This window comes from Myxine glutinosa, chromosome 4 (assembly GCF_964187855.1).
Source record: "Myxine glutinosa chromosome 4, kmMyxGlut1.1, whole genome shotgun sequence".
In the NCBI taxonomy this organism is placed as follows: Eukaryota; Metazoa; Chordata; class Myxini; order Myxiniformes; family Myxinidae; genus Myxine; species Myxine glutinosa.
Window position 1 is genome coordinate 80,471,242 of NC_136264.1, and position 21,481 is coordinate 80,492,722.

The following is a 21,481-nucleotide window of genomic DNA, read 5'->3' on the forward strand; positions in this document are numbered from 1 at the left end:
ATGAATGGGATGGCAACATAGAGAGTAACCCAGTTTTAGGACCGGCAGAGAAGATAACTGAGAAGGAAGTTGAGGAAGCGATAAAAGCAATGAAGGGTAGAAAAGCGGGAGGGCCGACGTGAGTTGTGGGAGATATGTTGAAGGCAGCAGGACGTTGGGGTGTGAAGAGAATGACAGAGATCTGTAATCTGGTGGTGAAAGAAGGCCGCATTCCAGTGGATTGGGAACTGAGTACCCTCGTCCCTCTATACAAGGGGAAAGGTGACCCTCTGGAGTGTGGCTCGTACCGAGCGATAAAGTTATTGGAGCATGGAATGAAGGTATTGGAAAGGGTGTTGGAGAGGAGGATAAGGAAGAAAGTGAAGATTGACCAAATGCAGTTTGGATTTATGCCAGGAAGAGGAACGACAGACGCGCTTTTCATTGTGAGGCAGTTGCAGGAGAAGTACATGGAGAAGAGGAAGAAGTTGTTTCTTGGGTTTGTTGATCTGGAGAAAGCATTCGATCGGGTTCCACGCAAAGTATTGACATGGGCATTGAGGAAGTTAGGAGTGGAGGAATGGTTGATCAGAGTAGTGATGGCAATGTACAAGAGAGCGCGCACAGCTGTAAGGACGAAGGACGGGAACAGTGGTGAGTTTGAGGTGAAGGTGGGAGTGCATCAGGGGTCGGTACTAAGTCCACTACTATTTGTAGCTGTGATGGAGGTGCTGGCTCAGAACGTAAAGGAGGGTTTACCATGGGAGTTGTTGTATGCAGATGATCTGGTGTTGATTGCGGAAAGTATGGATGGGCTGAAGGAAAAGATGAACACGTGGAAGGAATGTATGGAGACAAAAGGTCTGAAGGTGAATATCGGAAAGACGAAGGTGATGGCAAGTGGTAAAGCATGTGGTGAGGTGGAAAGAACTGGGAAGTGGCCCTGTACTGTGTGTAGGAAGGGTGTCGGAGTGAACTCCATTCAGTGTACAATGTGCGCTGAGTGGGTTCATCAAAAATGTAGTGGTCTGAGAGGGTCATTAACCAGTGTGGCAGCTACATTCAAATGTAAGGTGTGCACAGAGGGAGCTGCAGATGGAGGAAATGTTGAGTTGGATCTTGGAGACGGCGTGAAGCTGGAAGGTGTGAAAACATTTTGCTACCTCGGAGACATGCTGAATGGAGAAGGTGGATCAGACTCGGCAACGGTTGCTCGAGTGAGATGTGCATGGAAGAAGTTTCGGGAATTGAGTGGCGTGCTGATGATGAGGGGAGTGTCGTTGAAGCTGAAGGGAAAGGTGTATGCTGCATATGTGAGAAGTGTTATGATTTATGGGAGCGAGACATGGGTAATGAACGTAGAGCAGCACCGAAGGTTGGAAAGGGTGGAAATGCGAATGGTTCGACGGATGTGCGGAGTATCGTTGAGAGAGAGGAAGACAAATGATGAATTGCGAAAGATGATGGGAATAGAGCCTGTGATTGATGCTGTGAAGAGGAACAGGTTGAGATGGTTTGGTCATGTGTTGAGGAAGGATGAAAGTGACTGGTTGAGAAGAGTGATGGAAATGAATGTAGAAGGAAGTAGAAGACGGGGAAGACCGAGAAAGACTTGGCGAAAGATGGTGGAAGAAGAAATGCGGGCAAGGGGGTTAACAAGGAGAGATGCAGAAAATAGGGCAAAATGGAGAAGATTTTATGGGGACCGCAAGGCTAACCTCCGCTCTAGCAGGGAAAATGGCCTTTTAAAATGCATGTTGTTTGTTGCTGATATTTTAATATTTGGATGAGGTTTAGCTAAATTTATTTCCTTATTTTGCTGATGTTTTAAAACTTGGATGAGGGTTCGCTAAATTTATTTCCTTATTTTGCTGATATTTAAAAACTTGGATGAGGGTGAGCTAAATTTATTTCCTTATTTTGCTGATATTTGAAAACTCGGATGAGGGTTAGCTAAATTTATTTCCTTATTTTGCTGATATTTGAAAACTTGGATGAGGGTTCGCTAAATTTATTTCCTTATTTTGCTGATATTTTAAAACTTGGATGAGGGTGAGCTAAATTTATTTCCTTATTTTGCTGATATTTGAAAACTCGGATGAGGGTTAGCTAAATTTATTTCCTTATTTTGCTGATATTTGAAAACTCGGATGAGGGTGAGCTAAATTTATTTCCTTATTTTGCTGATATTTGAAAACTTGGATGAGGGTGAGCTAAATTTATTTCCTTATTTTGCTGATATTTGAAAACTCGGATGAGGGTTAGCTGAATTTATTTCCTTATTTTGCTGATATTTGAAAACTCGGTTGAGGGTGAGCTAAATTTATTTCCTTATTTTGCTGATATTTGAAAACTTTGATGAGGGTTCGCTAAATTTATTTCCTTATTTTGCTGATATTTTAATACTTGGATGAAGGTTAGCTAAATTTATTTCCTTATTTTGCTGATATTTTAATACTTGGATGAGGGTTAGCTAAATGTATTTCCTTATTTTGCTGATATTTTAAAACTTGGATGAGGGCTCGCTAAATTTATTTCCTTATTTTGCTGATATTTTAAAACTTGGATGAGGGTGAGCTAAATTTATTTCCTTATTTTGCTGATATTTTAAAACTTTGATGAGGGTGAGCTTTTTTTGTTTTTGTTTTTGTTTTTGTATACTGAATCGAGGCTCGTGAAATAGCTAACATTTATTTCACAAACAAATCAACCAGACAAACAAAACACAAAAAGAGGGAGCGGAAGACAAGATGGGGAGAGAAGGGGAAGCACACAACCACAACATTTGAGAGCAGGGAGAAGTGTGGGAGGGAGAGGGCTTGGGGGCAGGAGGCATGGGAAGGGGAGGGGGGGGGGGGGGCGGGAGAGGTATAAAACACAAGGGGACCGAAATTAGCGGGGGTAGAAAAGATCAAGGTTTTGGATGGGGGAGGATAAGAGATGGTGGTGAACAGCTGTTTTAAAGACCTGGAGGGTGGAGTGGGATTGAAGAGAGTGAGGGAGTTTGTTCCAGAGGCGGGAGAAAAGAGGAATGAAGGAGTGAAGGTGAGCAGAAAGTCTTGATTTTGGCAGTTTAACCATAAGAGGGTTGCAGGCAGATCTTGTGCGACCTGTTGGAATATTTGGGGGACAGAGCCCAGAGAGGGCTGGGGGGGCAAGGCCAGAGAGGAGTCTGTAGAAGACGGAAAGACCACCAACCTGCCTGCGTTGAGTGAGTGAAAGGCCCTTGGAGTTAGCTTCATCGCAGGAGATTCCAATGATTCTGAAAGCTTTGGTTTCAACAGCGTGAAGACGGGCTAGGTGTGAGGCAGGAGCACCAGACCAGAGGGGAGAGCAGTATTCCATAGAGCTGCGGATGAAAGCCTTGTATGTGGTGAGGAGCTCAGGTGTGCCAAGGAAGGACTTCGCACGACGGAGGATGCCCAGTCGGCGACTGGCTTTGGAGGCCAGATTTGAAATGTGGTTTTCCCAGGAAAGATCATGGCAAATAGTGAGACCCAAAAGCTTGAGTGACAGAACTTCTTGGAGAGGATTATTCAGAAAGTGGATGGGAGGGTTTTCCAGTCGGTCTTTTCGGAGAGACATCGTAAGAGTGTGAGATTTATCAGGATTGAAAGACATGTTCCATTTGTTTGTCCAGTCTGTGATTTTGTCCAGGTCTGCAGAGAGTGAGGAGGCTGCAGACTGCCGATCTGAGGGATGAGGAATGGAGCGACAGAGAGTAGAGTCATCAGCAAAGAGATAGAGAGGATTTTCAAGAGAGTCAGAGAGATCATTGATGAAGACCAGAAAAAGCACAGGGCCCAGAACACTACCTTGGGGAACTCCAGCCTGAACAGGAAGAGGAGATGAGAGAAACCCATTCAGGGCCACACGTTGACTACGACCAGAGAGGAAGTCCGCCAGCCATGCGTGGAGATTTCCATGGATACCAAAGGAGGAGAGTTTGGTGAGGAGAGCAGGGTGCCAGACCGTATCGAAGGCACGTGAAATGTCAAGGGAGACAGCTCTAATTTCCTGTTTGGCGTTGAGGACCTCCATCCATTGTTGAGAAAGCAGAAGCAGCATGTCCAGAGTAGAGTGACCAGGTCTGAAACCAAATTGATGATCAGAGATCAAGCCATTAGAGAAGAGGAAAGATTTAATATCTGAAGCAATGATGGAATCCATGACTTTGCTGATAATTGGGGGAAGGCTGATTGGTCTGTAGTTGCTGGGATCTGTTTTTGCACCTTTTTTGTGCAAAGCGGTGATGTTGGCTGATTTCCAAGCAGATGGCAGATGACCTTGAGCAAAAGAGAGGGTGAAGAGAACAGAAAGAGGGAGTGAAAGAGCGGAAGAACATGATTTTAGGACCCGTGGGCTGATGCCGTCAGGTCCAGTTGCAGAATCAGAGTCGAGGGTTGACAGAAACTTTTTCACCTTGTCAGGAGGAAAGGACACCGAGTCCAGGAGCAGCTGGGTACGACTGGGTACGGTGGGTACAGAGAGGGATGGGTTTGGGACACAAGATTTAGAGGCAAACACAGAGTTGAGGCATTCAGCTTTTTCACGTGCGGAGTCAGCCGTTAAGCCGTTTGAGGTGAGGGAGGGGATGGATTGGGAACAAACACCAGAAACAGATTTGACCAGACGCCACCAGGATTTGGAAGAAGGAGACAGATAAGAGAGTTCGGTCTTGAGAACGGTGAGATATTGTTTCCTGGCTCTCCTGAGGGTGGACACACACTTGTTTCGGGCTTTGTGAAAGGAAATGAGATTTCCTTCCATTGGATTTGCTTTCCAGGAGACGAAAGCAAGTTGTTTCAGGGCAACAGCCTCACCACAAGATTCCGTGTACCATGGACGGGAGGAAGGGTATGACAACTGAAGACGAGATGGGATAAATCTGTGCATGAGAGAGAGCAATTTACTTTGAAAGAATTCCCAGGATGAGTTGATGTCAGAGGCGGTAGAGATGGGAGACCAGTCCAGATGATTGATGGCTGCTTGAAGACCGTGCCAGTTGGCCTGAGTGAAATGCCAGACTCGTCGACGCTGAGGAGGCTCTCTGAGAATGGTCAGAGAGATGTCCACTTTGACAAGCACATGATCAGATGAGCAGAAGAAGAGCAGCAGACATTTTCAGGGAAGTTTGTCATAACCAAATCCAGAAGAGAAGATGCTCCGTTGACTGAGATCCGGGTCGGGAAATTGACAGATTGTGTCAGTCCCAGTGAGTCGCAGAAGTCCTTTGCTGAAGAGCCATGGCTGGTGAGAGAGGTAGCCACACCCAGCCAACTGGCATGGTGACAATTGAAATCACCACATATGAGGAAGAGAGAGTTGGGATGGGTAGATAGAAGTTGGTCCATATTATCAGACAGCGAGATGTAGATGGAGTCATCGCTGTTTGGTGGATGGTACAACACACATATGAACAAAAGGTGGGAGCGAAGGGGAAGCCGTAGCCAAAGGTATTCCTGGGGGTGAGGTGGAGAGAGGGCAGTGGAGGGCGAGTGAGGAAGAGAGTTTTTTATAAAGATAGCAACCCCACCTCCAGGACGAGGCTCAGGTCTATCATACCGGAGGAGGGAGTAACCTGGGAGAGATACCAAGGCATCAGAGACATCATGAAGGAGGAAAGTTTCTGTTAAGCAGATCACATCTGGTTTGTCAGAAGCAACCTGTATGGAGAGATCAGTCAAGTTTGAGCGAAGGCCCCGGATGTTTGAGGTCCATACCGTTAATGAAGAGGAAGGGGGAGCATCGGGTCCAGAACAGGGGGGGGAGGGGTAGGGTAAGATGTGGAAGAGGAGGAAGAGGTAGGGAGAGCTGTTGAAAGTGTGTCAGAAATTTCAGAGATTTCAGAATAGCTTGGAGAAAGGGAAGAATGGGGCAGACAAAAGGTTTGATGGAGATTGGGTGAGGCACAGTGAGGTGTTATTTGAGGAGGGGGAAGAGCGAGGCAGAAGGTTGGGGGAGATGAAGGTGAAAGTTGGAAGGGGGAAGAAGCAGGGAGGATGCTTTGAGGAGGAGGGGTGAGAGGGGAGTCTAGGAGGGGAGGAGCGAGGGAGAGTCTCGGAGGGGAGGGGTGTGGCGGGAGTTTAGGAGGGAGGGGAGGGAAGGGGCAAGGGGGGAGATTTGAAAGGGATGGGTGATGGGGAGGATTTGGAGGGGAGGGGTGAGATTGGATTTTGAAAAGTGTACGATTCATGGGAAACGAACATTTTTTGCAAAATGAGTTTGAGACCTTCGAGTCAAAAATACGTTTGAGGACACTGAAGGAGGGGTGGAGTTCTGGATAGTTTAGGGAATGTAGAAAGGAGGAACTGTAAGAGATGGTATTATATATATTTTTTGGAATGAATAGATTTGGTGAGCAAGACGAAAGCATCCTTTTGTAGGAAAAGAAGAAAAGGGTGTTATAATGTATGAGAGAAAATAGTTGTTCAGGGGAGAGATTATACATTTCTAACCACGTGATCGCGTGATCGCGTGATCGCGAACGAAGAACGAACGAACAAGTAAGAACAACAAATAAATGAATAAGACCTGGGAAGGAAAAAAAATTTTGGGGGTTTTTTTTTTTTTTTTTGAGTACAGATATTAAACAAGGAGGTATGGGGTGAACGACTGGGACGAAACAGAGAACGAAAATAATTGCAGCGCATTCGACGAATCGCTGAGAGAAAAACAAAACCACAAGGTCGGAGACGGTTCGGTAGCCTAAGCCAAATTTATTTCCTTATTTTGCTGATATTTGAAAATTCGGATGAGGGTTAGCTAAATTTATTTCCTTATTTTGCTGATATTTTAAAACTTGGATGAGGTTTAGCTAAATTTATTTCCTTATTTTTCTGATATTGTAAAACTTGGATGAGGGTTCGCTAAATTTATTTCCTTATTTTCCTGATATTTGAAAACTCGGATGAGGGTTAGCTAAATTTATTTGCTTATTTTTCTGATATTTTAAAACTTGGATGAGGGTGAGCTAAATTTATTTCCTTATTTTGCTGGTATTTGAAAACTCGGATGAGGGTTGGCTAAATTTATTTCCTTATTTTGCTGATATTTGAAAACTCTGATGAGGGTGAGCTAAATTTATTTCCTTATTTTGCTGATATTTGAAAACTTGGCTGAGGGTTAGCTAAATTTATTTCCTTATTTTGCTGATATTTTAAAACTTGGATGAGGGTTCGCTAAATTTATTTCCTTAGTTTGCTGATATTTTAAAACTTGGATGAGGGTTATATGAAATGAATGAATGAATGATCGTTTTAAGGCCATTTTCCCCGCTGGAGCGGTGGCTAGCCTTGCGGGCCCCATGACAATCATGGTTCCCTGTTTGAGGCAATGTTTTTATGGCCGGATGCCCTTCCTGATGCCTTTAGGGTTAGCTAAATTTATTTCCGTTTTTTGCTGATATTTTAAAACTTGGATGAGGGTTAGCTAAATTAATTTCCTTATTTTGCTGATATTTCAAAAACTTGGATGAGGGTTAACTAAATTTATTTCCTTATTTTGCTGATATTTCAAAAACTTGGATGAGGGTTAGCTAAATTTATTTCCTTATTTTGCTGATATTTTAATACTTGGATGAGGAGGGTTTGCTGAATTTATTTCCTTATTTTGCTGATATTTTAATACTTGGATGAGGAGGGTTTGCTGAATTTATTTCCTTATTTTGCTGATATTTTAATACTTGGATGAGGGTTAGCTAAATTTATTTCCTTATTTTGCTGATATTTTAAAACTTGGATGAGGTTGAGCTAAATTTATTTCTTTATTTTGCTAATATTTTAAAACTTTGATAAGGGTTCGCTAAATTTATTTCCTTATTTTGCTGATATTTTAAAACTTGGATGAGGTTTAGCTAAATTTATTTCTTTATTTTGCTGATATTTTAAAACTTTGATAAGGGTTCGCTAAATTTATTTCCTTATTTTGCTGATATTTTAATACTTGGATGAAGGTTAGCTAAATTTATTTCCTTATTTTGCTGATATTTTAATACTTAGATGAGGGTTCGCTAAATTTGTTTCCTTATTTTGCTGATATTTTAATCCTTGGACGAGGGTGAGCGAAATGTATTTCCTTATTTTGTTGATATTTTAAAACTTGGATGAGGGTTAGCTAAATTAATTTCCTTATTTTGCTGATATTTTAAAACTTGGATGAGGGTTAGCTCAATTTATTTTATTATTTTGCTGATATTTTAAAACTTGGATGAGGGTTAGCTAAATTTATTTCCTTATTTTGCTGATATTTGAAAACTCGGATGATGGTTAGCTAAATTTATTTCCTTATTTTGCTGATATTTAAAAACTTGGATGAGGGTTAGCTAAATTTATTTCCTTATTTTGCTGATATTTTAAAACTTGGATGAGGTTTAGCTAAATTTATTTCCTTATTTTTCTGATATTGTAAAACTTGGATGAGGGTTCGCTAAATTTATTTCCTTATTTTCCTGATATTTGAAAACTCGGATGAGGGTTAGCTAAATTTATTTGCTTATTTTTCTGATATTTTAAAACTTGGATGAGGGTGAGCTAAATTTATTTCCTTATTTTGCTGGTATTTGAAAACTCGGATGAGGGTTGGCTAAATTTATTTCCTTATTTTGCTGATATTTGAAAACTCTGATGAGGGTGAGCTAAATTTATTTCCTTATTTTGCTGATATTTGAAAACTTGGCTGAGGGTTAGCTAAATTTATTTCCTTATTTTGCTGATATTTTAAAACTTGGATGAGGGTTCGCTAAATTTATTTCCTTAGTTTGCTGATATTTTAAAACTTGGATGAGGGTTATATGAAATGAATGAATGAATGATCGTTTTAAGGCCATTTTCCCCGCTGGAGCGGTGGCTAGCCTTGCGGGCCCCATGACAATCATGGTTCCCTGTTTGAGGCAATGTTTTTATGGCCGGATGCCCTTCCTGATGCCTTTAGGGTTAGCTAAATTTATTTCCGTTTTTTGCTGATATTTTAAAACTTGGATGAGGGTTAGCTAAATTAATTTCCTTATTTTGCTGATATTTCAAAAACTTGGATGAGGGTTAACTAAATTTATTTCCTTATTTTGCTGATATTTCAAAAACTTGGATGAGGGTTAGCTAAATTTATTTCCTTATTTTGCTGATATTTTAAAACTTGGATGAGGTTGAGCTAAATTTATTTCTTTATTTTGCTAATATTTTAAAACTTTGATAAGGGTTCGCTAAATTTATTTCCTTATTTTGCTGATATTTTAATACTTGGATGAAGGTTAGCTAAATTTATTTCCTTATTTTGCTGATATTTTAATACTTAGATGAGGGTTCGCTAAATTTGTTTCCTTATTTTGCTGATATTTTAATCCTTGGACGAGGGTGAGCGAAATGTATTTCCTTATTTTGTTGATATTTTAAAACTTGGATGAGGGTTAGCTAAATTAATTTCCTTATTTTGCTGATATTTTAAAACTTGGATGAGGGTTAGCTCAATTTATTTTATTATTTTGCTGATATTTTAAAACTTGGATGAGGGTTAGCTAAATTTATTTCCTTATTTTGCTGATATTTGAAAACTCGGATGATGGTTAGCTAAATTTATTTCCTTATTTTGCTGATATTTAAAAACTTGGATGAGGGTTAGCTAAATTTATTTCCTTATTTTGCTGATATTTGAAAACTCGGATGAGGGTTAGCTAAATTTATTTCCTTATTTTGCTGATATTTAAAAACTTGGATGAGGGTTAGCTAAATTTATTTCCTTATTTTGCTGATATTTAAAAACTTGGATGAGGGTTAGCTAAATTTATTTCCTTATTTTGCTAATATTTTAAAACTTGGATGAGGGTTAGCTAAATTTATTTCCTTATTTTGCTGTTTTTTTTAAACTTTATACTTGCATAAAAGCACTTTAAAAAGGGGATACTTTGGGCCGTGCGTAGGCTCTGCTTCATCTTCAGACAACTGCTGAAGGATATTACAACCAACAAGGGAAAAGATAAGAGAAAGACTTGTATACACACGCACGCACGCACGCACACACACACACACATCAGTACCCAGTGATTTTGGCCTAAATAATGCAGAAATTAAGAGAATGACCAAATACTAGGACCTCAAAAATGAGGTCAAGAGATCTTGGAAGCTGAAGAGCATCGAAATTGTAACAGTGATAATTGGAGCAACAGGAATGATGAAGAAGAATCTCACTGAGGTTTTAAAAACCATTCCTGGGAATATTACCACAAATGAACTACAACTGGAGGCAATCCGGGGTTTGGTGACGATTCTGAAAAGAGCCCTTGGAACAAAACTGAAAAAGTTGAACAGCTTGGTCCTTGAAGTGTAATCCCTTACAGAAGCGGAGATGGATACTTTGGGTCCTAGGAGGACTCCATTCCACCTAGTGAAACCCGCAAATGGAGATAACATCCAACAACAACAACAACAACAACAACACACACACACACACACACGTGAGGGAGAGAGAAGAGGTGAGAGAAGTGAAAGTGAAGGAGATAAAGGAGACAGATTAAGAGAGAGGGAAAGAAACCCTTCATTAAATAGTCAGCCTGACTAATGACCATAAACGAATTGTATTCCCACTTGCTTTGCAGGTCTACATAGCCAGTCGTCATGAGTTAGCCTGATTAATTCGTTTCCTTTTAAAGACATAGACAGACAAACAATACAAAACAAAGCATATTTATAAATGGGCAGCCACAACCTCATGGCAAACAAACTATTTATATTTATTATCACTAGAAGGGACTATAGGTTTGCTCTCTGTCCGTCCGCCTGTTCGTCCCACCTGTGGTTTTCTCGACTTTTCCCATATAATTTAACATATTTAATTGAAACTTGGTGCATAGCTTTATTTTGACAAGTTACAGTACAAGTTTGAGTTTTGGGGCATTTCACCAATTTTCCACAGAGTTATGCCCTTTTTGAACTTACAAAATATCACATATTGTTCATGTGTCAGTTTTCCACACTTTTTCCCATTACCCTTTAACATATTGAACTGAAACTTGGTACATGGCTTTATTTTGTTAAGTTACAGAACAAGTTTGAGTTTTAGGGTGTTCCATTAATTTTTAAAATTTGTTGAACAGCTATTTTTCTTATCATCTCGGTCATGGTTTGCCTGGGTCTCTAACACAATTTCTCATTTTCCTTCACAACTCTGCTTGGAAATATAAAGAGGAAAGCTAATAAACATGTGGGCAATACAAGTGAGAAAACCAACAATGATGTAAGGGCATCGAGCTAAATGGTGCTTTGTGTGAACTTTTTTCAGGCTGGGGCTTATCCAATGGCTGGAGAACACTTGTCCACTGAAGGAGATCCTACGCAAGAACATGAGCAATGTTCAGCAGGATAAGTACTCCGGGTATGTTATTTGCTTGTATGAGTGGATAGCCTCATGACAATTTTTTTACTTTAGTCTGGTGAGCTTATGCGATCGGGCTAAGTGCTCGTACGCAAGTCAGCAGTGAGTGAGTGAGTGAGTGAGTCTGTAAACACTTCAGTCATAGCTTGAACCAAACATGCGATTTTAATGAAACTTGACCACAAGCTTCATCTCTGATGCCTAACGAAAGTTTATTGACTGCATCAAAATCTGCGCCCCTTAAGAGGGACCGAGGGGCCGAGGGGGTGGGAGGGGGGGGATGTTTGACCCCTCAAAATAGGTATTTGCTCTCTTCTCTGAAACTACACACAATGTTGAAACTTAGCCACAGGCTTCATATATTATGCCTAACGGAGGAGTATTGACCGCATCAAATTCTGCGCTCATTAAAGAGGTTTATGGGGGTGTGGGGGTTTGACCCCTCCTATCCCCCGCTCATCTCACCCTCCCCTCAAAATAGGTATTTACTCTCTTCTCCGAAACTACACACGCGATTTTGATGAAACTTGACCACAAGGTGCATATCTGCTGCCTAATGATGGTGTATTGACCACATCAAAATCTGCGCTCAAAGGGGAACTACGGGGGTGTTTTTTACCCCCCAAAATAGGTATTTGCTCTCTTCTCCGAAACTACACGCACAATTTCAATGAAACTTGATCACGGCATTAAAGATATCATGGTCTGAGAGGGTCTGTGGGAGGACGAGGGGGGGGGGGTGGTGTTTGATTGACTGTTGCTCGTGATCCAGGTGAGCTTGAAGACCCGTGGTCCTATTTTTATGCATTGGAATATGTCATGTTGAAACCTTTTAAAAGATCATTACTTTTTGACTCATCTCACCCTCTATCTCATGGGCTGGATAGCAGAGTAAGTCAAAGCCAGATTTATCATTTCACGATATTTCTCGATGGCCTCTTGCCTCGTCCTGGCTTTGGTGTGAAGTGTATTCACCTTAACTTTGCTTTTTCTTACCTTAAGTCTTCACTTCTCTTGATCGATATCTTAAGAAAGATTCAGCGTTTGTATGACTATATTTTCTGTTTATGTGGTATGTGTCTGGCATCATTTTGCTGCAAACCATTCACATACTCCGTACTCGCAACATTCATTCTCGATTCTCACCATTCACCTACGTACTTGAATGTTGGAGTTTTATTCACTTTATGATCATGCTTCTTTTCACTCATCACTGCTAATCTTGAACAGATCTTTCACCTCAAACTTCTCTGTGTCAGTCATTCAGGTCCCCTCGAACATTTCAATCGTTGGATACGCAAATTTGGACAAAATGCCTCTGCATACCTCAACATGTACAAGTAAGTTCTCCTGAATGAGTTGTTGATTTTCTGTTGTGATTCTTTCCTCAAAATTTAACATGGTAAGCTACATTAATATGTTTCATCACTACCTTTGTCATTTTCAGTAAGGCGACTCACGAGGAGGTTTTGAAAAGTTTCCGACAAAGAGAAGCTCTTGTTCCAGCCTGCTTGCTCCGGTAAATAAAAAAAAGTTCAATTTGTTCATACTCCCTTCCACTTTTTAATCTTTATTGTTACCTCTGCCACCGAAGGTGGTTGGAGGTTATGGTTTCACCCCTGTCTGTTTGTCTGTGAACAGTATATCTCAAAAAGTTGTGGATGGATTCGGGCGAAATTTGGCAGAGAGATAGCGTTTGTCACAAGGACGAAATGATTAGATTGTGATGAAGATCTGGATATGGATTCGGATATAAGAATTATTTCATTTCTAAGTGATTCTTCATCATTGAGTTATAGAGTTACAACTGATACATAGCATGATATCTCAAAAAGTTATGGACGGATTTGGATGAAACCTGGTGCACCAGTTGGGTGTGTGACAAGGACGAACCCATTCGATTTTGGTGAAGATCTGAGTATGGATTTGGATACGAGAATAATTTAATTCTTAAGTGATTCCTCACCATTGAGAGATCGGCAAAAAACGATACATAACATGATATTTAGAATAGTTGTTGACGAGTTATGACTAAACTTGGGGGATGAGTTGTTTAGGTGACAAGAACAAGCCGATTTGATTTTGGTTCAGGTCTGAATCCAGATCCGGCCGATCAGTGGATACAATGCATAAACTGTTCAGCCTCGTGGAGGTATGCACTCTGCCGAGTGCCGTGCTAGTTTCTCGTGTTTCCTGCATTACAAAGCATTAATTCCTTATTTTTAATATCTACTTTTAACTTGTCTTTTTTTTCCTTTCTCCATATACCCAGCCGTTCCTTGCTTTCACTTGCCATCTCAGCAGAAGCATTTTTGACCTTGCGGGCTTCATTCGCTCGCTCACTCGCCTCAATGTCTGCGGCCCATTGGCTGTTGGGCATCGGGGATCGGCATCTTTCCAACATCATGATCTCCCTCGACTCGGGCTGCCTCATTGGCATCGATTTTGGCCACGCATTCGGCTCAGCCACTCAGGTTTTTACTCTCTGATTTTCACCTATTTCTTTTACACAATCACATATGTCAAAAGTCGGAAGTAAATTATTTTGTTGCATACTCCATAATCTGCTAGTATAAGTCCTTGCTCAGTGTTGTGGAAATCAACCAGATCCACAACTTGTTCCATATGTATGGTTTAATCTCAATCAGATCTTTACATCATCCTGTAAAATACATCATGCGACATACATGTCAGGATCTAGGCATCATATGAGAAAGATTGAATATATCAGTCAATGCAAGCAAGCCTAGAATATAAGTGGGTACGTACCATTCAATTCTACATGTCATTGTATAAAGTCGCAGGAGTGGCCTCGAGTCGCGGACGTCCGAGGTCTTATAGACACCGCCCAGCAGTTTAAGTGAGCACCACACCTGGGTTCAACTTTGGTACATTTTCACCACACTCATGACCAAAGACCTGCAACTTTGAATCACGTGTTGTTATCTTATCCATTGTATGGCCACATTGTCCTTGTCCTTTATGACCTTCTCTTTCATCATCTTTTCGGATTTGGAGTCTTCCTTTATGGTTACTCACTTTCCATTTTAACAGGTCTGAATCACCTCAGAATCAGATATGTATAAAGTTTCATTGCCGTTCTGTTGGTGCATGGGGGCTCATTTGCATCTCAAAACAAGTTACCTCTTGCATAGCATGTTAAGCTGACTTCCTGTCTACATTCTACATTCATCTTTCATTGAATACACTTGACCTTTCCTCACTTTTTATGTTAGCCTCACATTCTTAAACTTGTGTACGTTTAATAGCTTTCTTGCAAGTGTTTGCTTCCTTCAGCAGATTATGGTACTCTATATTTTTATAGTAATCTCCTGTTCCTGAGAAATCAGTCTCCCTTTGCACTTTGTTGCTGCATCTGCTTGCTCATCTTTGTTGGACCATAGTGCGTGTGCGTGTGTGTGAGCAGGGCTGGCCCCAGATGAAATGACACCCCAGGCAAGGATTTTCTTCGTGCTCCCCTCTCTGTTTGTTCAACTTTTGAATACCTTACGAGTGGTTGCGAGTGCGGGCAGTGGAGAGGGGGTAGTGATGGCATGCTGTTTTGAGGGGGAAGTGACGATGGGCAGCGGTAAGCCGGTAGTGAGAGCCGGCAGTGGTTAGGGTGTAGTAAAGGAATGCAGTGGTGAGGGCGGACTGAAGGTATGCAGTGGTGAGGGCGGAGTGAAGGTATGCAGTGGTGAGAGGGTAATGAGAGCAAGCAGTGGTCAAGGCGGTAGTGAGGGTCGAGATATTTAGGATAACGAAGGTTAGGAACAAAGTAAGTGCAGAAGACTTCTTCAGCAGAATAGGCAGTGATCGGACCAGGAAGCAGGGAACCTGAGAGTAAAGAGGACAGTTAAGACGGTAGCGAGGTAAGGATCTTTCATTCAGAGAGTTCCGTAGTTAAATCATGGAATGATCTCCTTGGAATCAGAATATTGGCATCAGAAATGGTAGATTGGCTCAAATTGGAATTAGATTGGTACCTATAAGAGTTGGAGACGGAGGGGTATAGGGATACTGACAGGACATGCAAGTAACTTGGGTATGCATGGGTGATTGTGTACATCTGAGCTGAGTGTGATGTCTATCAGAGGGTCTTGTCAAGGGACATCTACCACCCCTAACCTCCCGCCCCCACCCCCCCCCCCACCCCCTCAAAAGGTGATAACCCTGTACCTGCTCCACTTTTCTTATCCCCACTCATAAACCCAGCTGCGTGCGTGCTGTGAACATATAAAGGAAAGGTGTACTTTCTTATTTAATCTCTCATAATTGTCTTCAGCATCTCCACAGCAAATTTGGTTTAAATAATGATGACATTCATTCATTCATTCAATGACATGCTTCATCCATTCCTCTTTGTCAATGATTATTAGTGATTTGCTTGAACTTCACTCTCATCCGTTCTCTTCATTCCTCTTCACAGACTAGGAAGGGTTAACATGCTGAATAGTGATGAGAATTGGGTTTTTTTCACCAAGATAACTTTTACAAAGTTGATCAATCAGTCTTCTCCCCTTCACGTTTTGTGGCATGAAACACATGGGGGCAAGTTTATTTCCTAAATTGTGCAGTCGACCTATGTACACTTTTTGACTCGATGCCTGTGATCATATACTTACTTGTGCTACAAGTAATAATCATAAATGTGTAACAATTATCCAACCCACCCCAGTTCTTGCCTATTCCAGAGCTTATGCCCTTCAGACTCACACGGCAGATCCTGGGAGCACTGCAGCCATTCCGTGAGGCTGGATTACTGCGAGCTAACCTTAGCCGTAGCCTCCGCCGTCTGCGCACTCACCCAGATCTCTTGCTAAGCACGATGCAAGTGTTCATTACAGAGCCCTCACTTGATTGGAAGGTGAATTTTAACGCATAACATTTTGCAGAATACCATGGAAAGAGCCACAAGGCCCTCGGCAGCAAACATTAGTGTGCAAAGTGGTTCCGAGGAGCTTCATTAAATGCTCTGATCTGCAAAATAATGTGGTGTTTTCTACAGGGATGGATTTTATTCTCATTGTTTTGAGTGATGTAACATAGAGTGTGCTTCCATTCAGGGCTTTGAGTTGAAGCAGCTGAGAAGGGGTGGTCAATGGACTGATCTAGTGGATACGACGGAGGTCGACTGGTTTCCCCGGCAAAAAATAAGCATCGCACGAAGGAAACTGGAGGGGGCAAACCCTGCAGCCATCACCTGGTCAGTACTTCATATTGATATTTTCTATTCATCAACAGACACTTTACCAGACTCAGTAGCGTAACGGTTAGAGCTTCTTTGGCTAGGAGGTTGGCAGTTTGAACCCGACCTCGGCGGAGTCGTACCAAAGACTATAAAACAGTATGTCCTGCTTCCTTGTTTGATGCTCAGATTTTTTAAAGGATAGAGCACGGACAAACAATCAGTTGCCAATCATAGTGCAGGCTTGCTGGGCCTAATGAGCCTCCTGCATTGAAGTTTCTTGTAAGGCACCTCATCTATTGCTATAAGGTGGTGTGTGTGTGTGTGTGTGTGTGTGTGTGTGTGTGTGTGTGTGTGTGTGTGTGTGTGTGTGTGTGTGTGTGTGTGTGTATGTGTGTGTGTGTGTGTGTGTGTGTGTGTGTGTGTGTGTGTGTGTGTCTGATGTGAAGAAGAAGAAGCACGACCTCCAGCTTAGGCGGTTTCTGGTGTCGTAGTATAATAAAAATGGTACCATTGGAAAGCTTTACTTGTTATTTTAACAGCTCTGATTATTCTCAATTTCTTGTGGGGAGGCCTGGGGAAGTTTTTGGCCCAAGCCCTTCATGAACCGTCTTGCCAGGCCCTGACGTGCAACTGAAAGTGGTACAGATTTGTAATTTGCTTTGGGTGCTGGTGATAATTCACCTACTCTAAACAAAAGATACCATGGGATATTTAACTGCCACCAATGACCAATGCTGGAAGATGGGTCCTTGAGCTTAACATCCTTCTAATGGATGGCGAACACGTCGATGACTTCTTGCATGCGAAGCACCGGGATGACAGTTTACAGCTGTGCCCAAGATCTGAATGCAGGCCACACAGCTCAAACGCGAGTGCACCTATCTCTAAGCTGTCCTGCCAAGCATCATTTTACCCTTTAACTGTGCCTCATATTAAATACCATAATGACTAGTTTGAAGGAAAACTCATTTTTGTTTTAAAAACGGCAATCACAAAGTGTCAAAACTTTAACATGTAAATAATTTTAATGCCTTACCCCTACACAGTGAAGAGCTGAAGCTGGGCCATTCTGCAAGTTCAGCTCTGCATGCTCTACTTGCTGTTGCCAAAGGAGACCCCACATGCAATGTCCGTGCTCGCTTACAAGACACAAATCTCTCACCTGAAGATCAAGCTGACTGTCTACTAGATCAAGCAACTGATCCCAATATTTTGGGACGAACATTTGTTGGTTGGGAGCCCTGGATGTGATTACGTGCTGCCGTCCATTTGTAATGAAGAAGATGAGGGTCATGTGTTGTTTTAATTTTGTATTTGCATCATTACAAAAATCTCCAATCAGTTTTATCATTCATGCTTTTTTATTGTGAAATAAAGTGGTATAAAGCCGACAGTTTACCTTTATTATTTTTATGAATTGAAAGGATGCATTTCAATCGTGTCAAACTATTTCAATGTATTGTTATGAATTTTGGGGTCGGGCATATATAGATCCAGGTAGATCTGCATAGGTAGGTGTTTTGACTGTCGTGATAGGGAACCTCACCTGTAATTTTGTTTAGCCGGTTTGTCAGATTAAGTGTATATTTGTGGTCATACGAGGATGGCTTTGTGATAGAGTAGGGATTATGTTAATTCCCCTATGTGTCAAACCTGTGATCATCCATGTGTCCCGTATGGTAATGCACCATACACATTAGTTAGGCCAATTAGTTACACCATACAAACACTACTTCAATTCCCCTTCCACCACCATAATAATAAAACTTACTGGAACAGTCAGGAAGCGCCCATGCATTGCGCACCATGGTGATGGAACATCGAGCAGGCAGGAAATGGACACTCTCAGATGGGCAGCAATTGGTCAAGGAAAAGGGCGAGTAAGAAGCAGGTCGCCGATTGGCAAAGTAAGGAAGGACTGGTGCTTGGCTAGGGTCAGGGCAAGAAGCTTTCCTCGGATTGGAGGATGCGAGGGGCGAGCAAGAAGCGACGCACCGATTGGGAGAGAGAGAGAGAGCTGACGTCACGGGACGGCCGATAAACGGACGGGCAAGCCGACATTTTCTTCTCGTTTTTGGCTTCCTTCCTGCCGGACCTCTTCCCTCTGCTGCCTCATGATTCCTCTCCCTCGACCGCTTACTCATTTCGCCCTCGACCCTCTCTCCTTTCTGATCCAAACATTGGGTGCATCACAGTCCCGTGCCGAACTCGGGAGGACATTGCACAGCTGAGGAGGTGGGTTGCACGCCCGCTCGCTTCGCGCAGGAGGCCTTGTCGTGGCCTAGTAAACGAGGGCGCATCGAGGCCTACTTCCCACCAACACCGGAGCCGCGTCAGACGACTGCGCTCGGAGCTTGACGAACCCTGACACACTGCAGGCAGAGTTAAGCCACAGCAAACACTAACACAACGGTTCTTTTAATTTATCCTCCCCGTTTGTCTGTTGTTGAAGTCTGTGTGTAGGAGCGCTCATTAGGGGTTTTAGATATCATCGCGTTCTTTGTTCTCGGGATCCGGCAATAAAGCTGTGTTTATTTTTGTACCTGAATTCCGTGTTGTTTGAGTTTATTAATTTGCAGGGTTGAAGACTGCGTGCGGGACCGACAGGTAAAAGCTCCCGCTTCTTCTTCCTCTCCCTTCCCTCCCGCGCATATATCGTGAGTCCGTGTTTGAATAACGCCTCAAATAACGCTCGATTTGCTCTCCGTGATTCCCCGGTATTCACCGAGGGGAATTACGTGACTATTTATAATTAATCATGCTGGCATTCTGCTCTGCCTACCTACCAATCCTGTTTCCTGGGGAATACAAGACCATCTTCATTTCTTGATTTTTGATTTCTTCCACTCTTGCAGTGCACTTGTTGCTGTCATTGGAACCCTTTGCTCTCCTCTCCAAGTGAAGGCTGGAGTGCCACCCACAAGGCAGTGTCTTGGGTCCTGTCTTATTCCTCGTATGCATAAACTACCTCTATGATGCTCAGGAAAACCCTGTCTTCCCTTTTGCGCGTCACTCGATCTACATTGTGTCATATACAATTTCCATCCCACCGACAAGCAGGCAGCAACTACATCTCTCTCTGCTGACCTGGAATATATTAGATAATTAGATGCTCGTGCGATAAATGGAACATATTCTTCTATCCTGGAAAATCTGTCTCACCTTGTTGCTCCATAAGGCTTGTCAAACAAACCCATCTGTCTATTTCCTGGGGAATCCGCTGGAAGAGGCTAGGTCTCTTGAACTATTAGACTTCACCGTCAGCCATGACCCCTCCTCGGCCGATCATAGAGCAAGGGTGGCCTCCAAAACCAGCAACAGAGTGGCATCATCCATCGTTCTGTTTGTTTCCTTGACAAATATGAGTTATTCACAGCCTTCAAGGCCCATGGATCCAGAGCTCAGTGGAGTAATTAATTGTCTCCCTCCCCTTTGGGTTGGTGACCAAGCACCACATTTATCTTGGATTCTGTGGAAACAAAAGCTCTCACCATTATTGGCATCTCATGATGGATGAAGTCAAAGCACAAGGTCTTTTGATTTTATATTGCAGGAACATCAGTGGTCTTTTTTCCTTTTATGGTCTCTCCTCCAAACTTCCTCTGCTCTCAGCCAGCCAGCCCTCCCACGCAACTGCAGGATGCACGTGTTCTTCTCGTAACGATCTTCTGGTTAAACTCTCGTTATCCAGGCTGACTGCAAACCTGATCTCTTTTGTACCTTGCATTTCTCTGTGAATCGCCTTCCTTACGCTTTTCTGTCTCGCTCTTCCTTCAAGGGCTTCAAGCTGGCAACGCACCATCATCTTATGTCACCCCATCCTTTTTCACAATCTTTCACCCCATTGACACCGTCTTACTCGTAAATTACTGTTTCTTGCCCTCATTTCTCCCTCCTTCCCTCTCTCTCCTTTCTCTGTCTCTTTTTCTTTCTCTTTCTCTTTCTCTTTCTCTTTCTCTTTCTCTTGCCCTCGCCCTCGCCCTCTCTCGCCCTCGCCCCCTCTCGCCCTCGCCATCGCCCTCGCTCTCTCGCTGTCGCCTTCTCTCGCCCTCGCCCTCTCACCCTCGTCTTCTCTCGCCCTTGCCCTCTCGCTCTTGCCCTCGCCCTCGTCCTCTCTCGCCCTCGCCCTCGCCCTCATCCTCTCTTGCCCTCGCCCTCTCTCGCCCCCGCCCTGTCTCGCCCTCTCCCTCTCTCGCCCTCACCCTCTCTCACCATCGCCCTCGCCCTCGCCTTCTCTCGCCCTCACCCTCGCCCTCTCTCGCCATCGCTCTCTCGCCCTCGCCCTCGCCTTCTCTCGCCCTTGCCCTCGCCCTCTCTCGCCCTCGCCCTCGCCCTATCTCTCCCTCCCTCTCTCTCTCTCTCCCTCTCTCTCTCCCTCTCTCTCTCTCCCTGTCTCCCTCACTCTCTCCCTCACTCTCTCCCTCCTCCTCTCTCTCTCTCTCCCTTCTCTCTCCCTTCTCTCTCCCTCTCTCTCACTCCGTTTCCTCCCTTCCTTCTTCTCTCTTTCACTCCTCCTTCTCCTCTTCTATTTGTTTATTTGCTTTATTATTATTATGTCCAACCGTTGCCTCACTATCAATTCATACCTTCAGTTCATACATCACTTCTCTCTTCCATAAGCGTTCTCCTGCCTCCCGCCGCTATACCGAACAACCGATGTCGCGTTCCCGGGGTGAACCCTCCTGGGGACGGATTAGCCGAACGAGCTTAACACTCTGAGGCGTTCAGTCAATGATGGCGGACCTTCTTTATTCGCACTGGGGAGAACAGTGGGGGGTAGCGAAGCTCTTACCTGTACGGACTCCACCGAACGTCTTCGAACCTGTTGATCAATTCAACCCGACACGGAATTAAAATGTACAAATACCGGCTTTATTGAAAGAAATGCCGGTAACAAAAGAATGCACAGCAAACTAAAATTCCTAATTGAGGGACCCTCAAGACGGA

General features: G+C 43.0%; 1 protein-coding gene across 2 annotated transcripts in view; it reads left to right on the forward strand.

The window, feature by feature from the left end:
* PRKDC (protein kinase, DNA-activated, catalytic subunit) overlaps positions 1-17,925 on the forward strand; it is a 334,330-nt gene extending 316,405 nt beyond the window's left edge. For both annotated transcript variants that reach the window (XM_068112798.2, XM_068112799.2), the window contains exons 79-85: positions 11,251-11,343; positions 12,603-12,683; positions 12,791-12,862; positions 13,616-13,817; positions 16,022-16,210; positions 16,410-16,549; positions 17,581-17,925. In XM_068112798.2, coding sequence (XP_067968899.2) covers positions 11,251-11,343; positions 12,603-12,683; positions 12,791-12,862; positions 13,616-13,817; positions 16,022-16,210; positions 16,410-16,549; positions 17,581-17,785 — 982 coding nt within the window. In that variant the 3' untranslated portion in view covers positions 17,786-17,925. The remainder of the gene's footprint in view (positions 1-11,250; positions 11,344-12,602; positions 12,684-12,790; positions 12,863-13,615; positions 13,818-16,021; positions 16,211-16,409; positions 16,550-17,580) is intronic.
* The last annotated feature ends 3,556 nt before the right edge of the window (positions 17,926-21,481 follow it).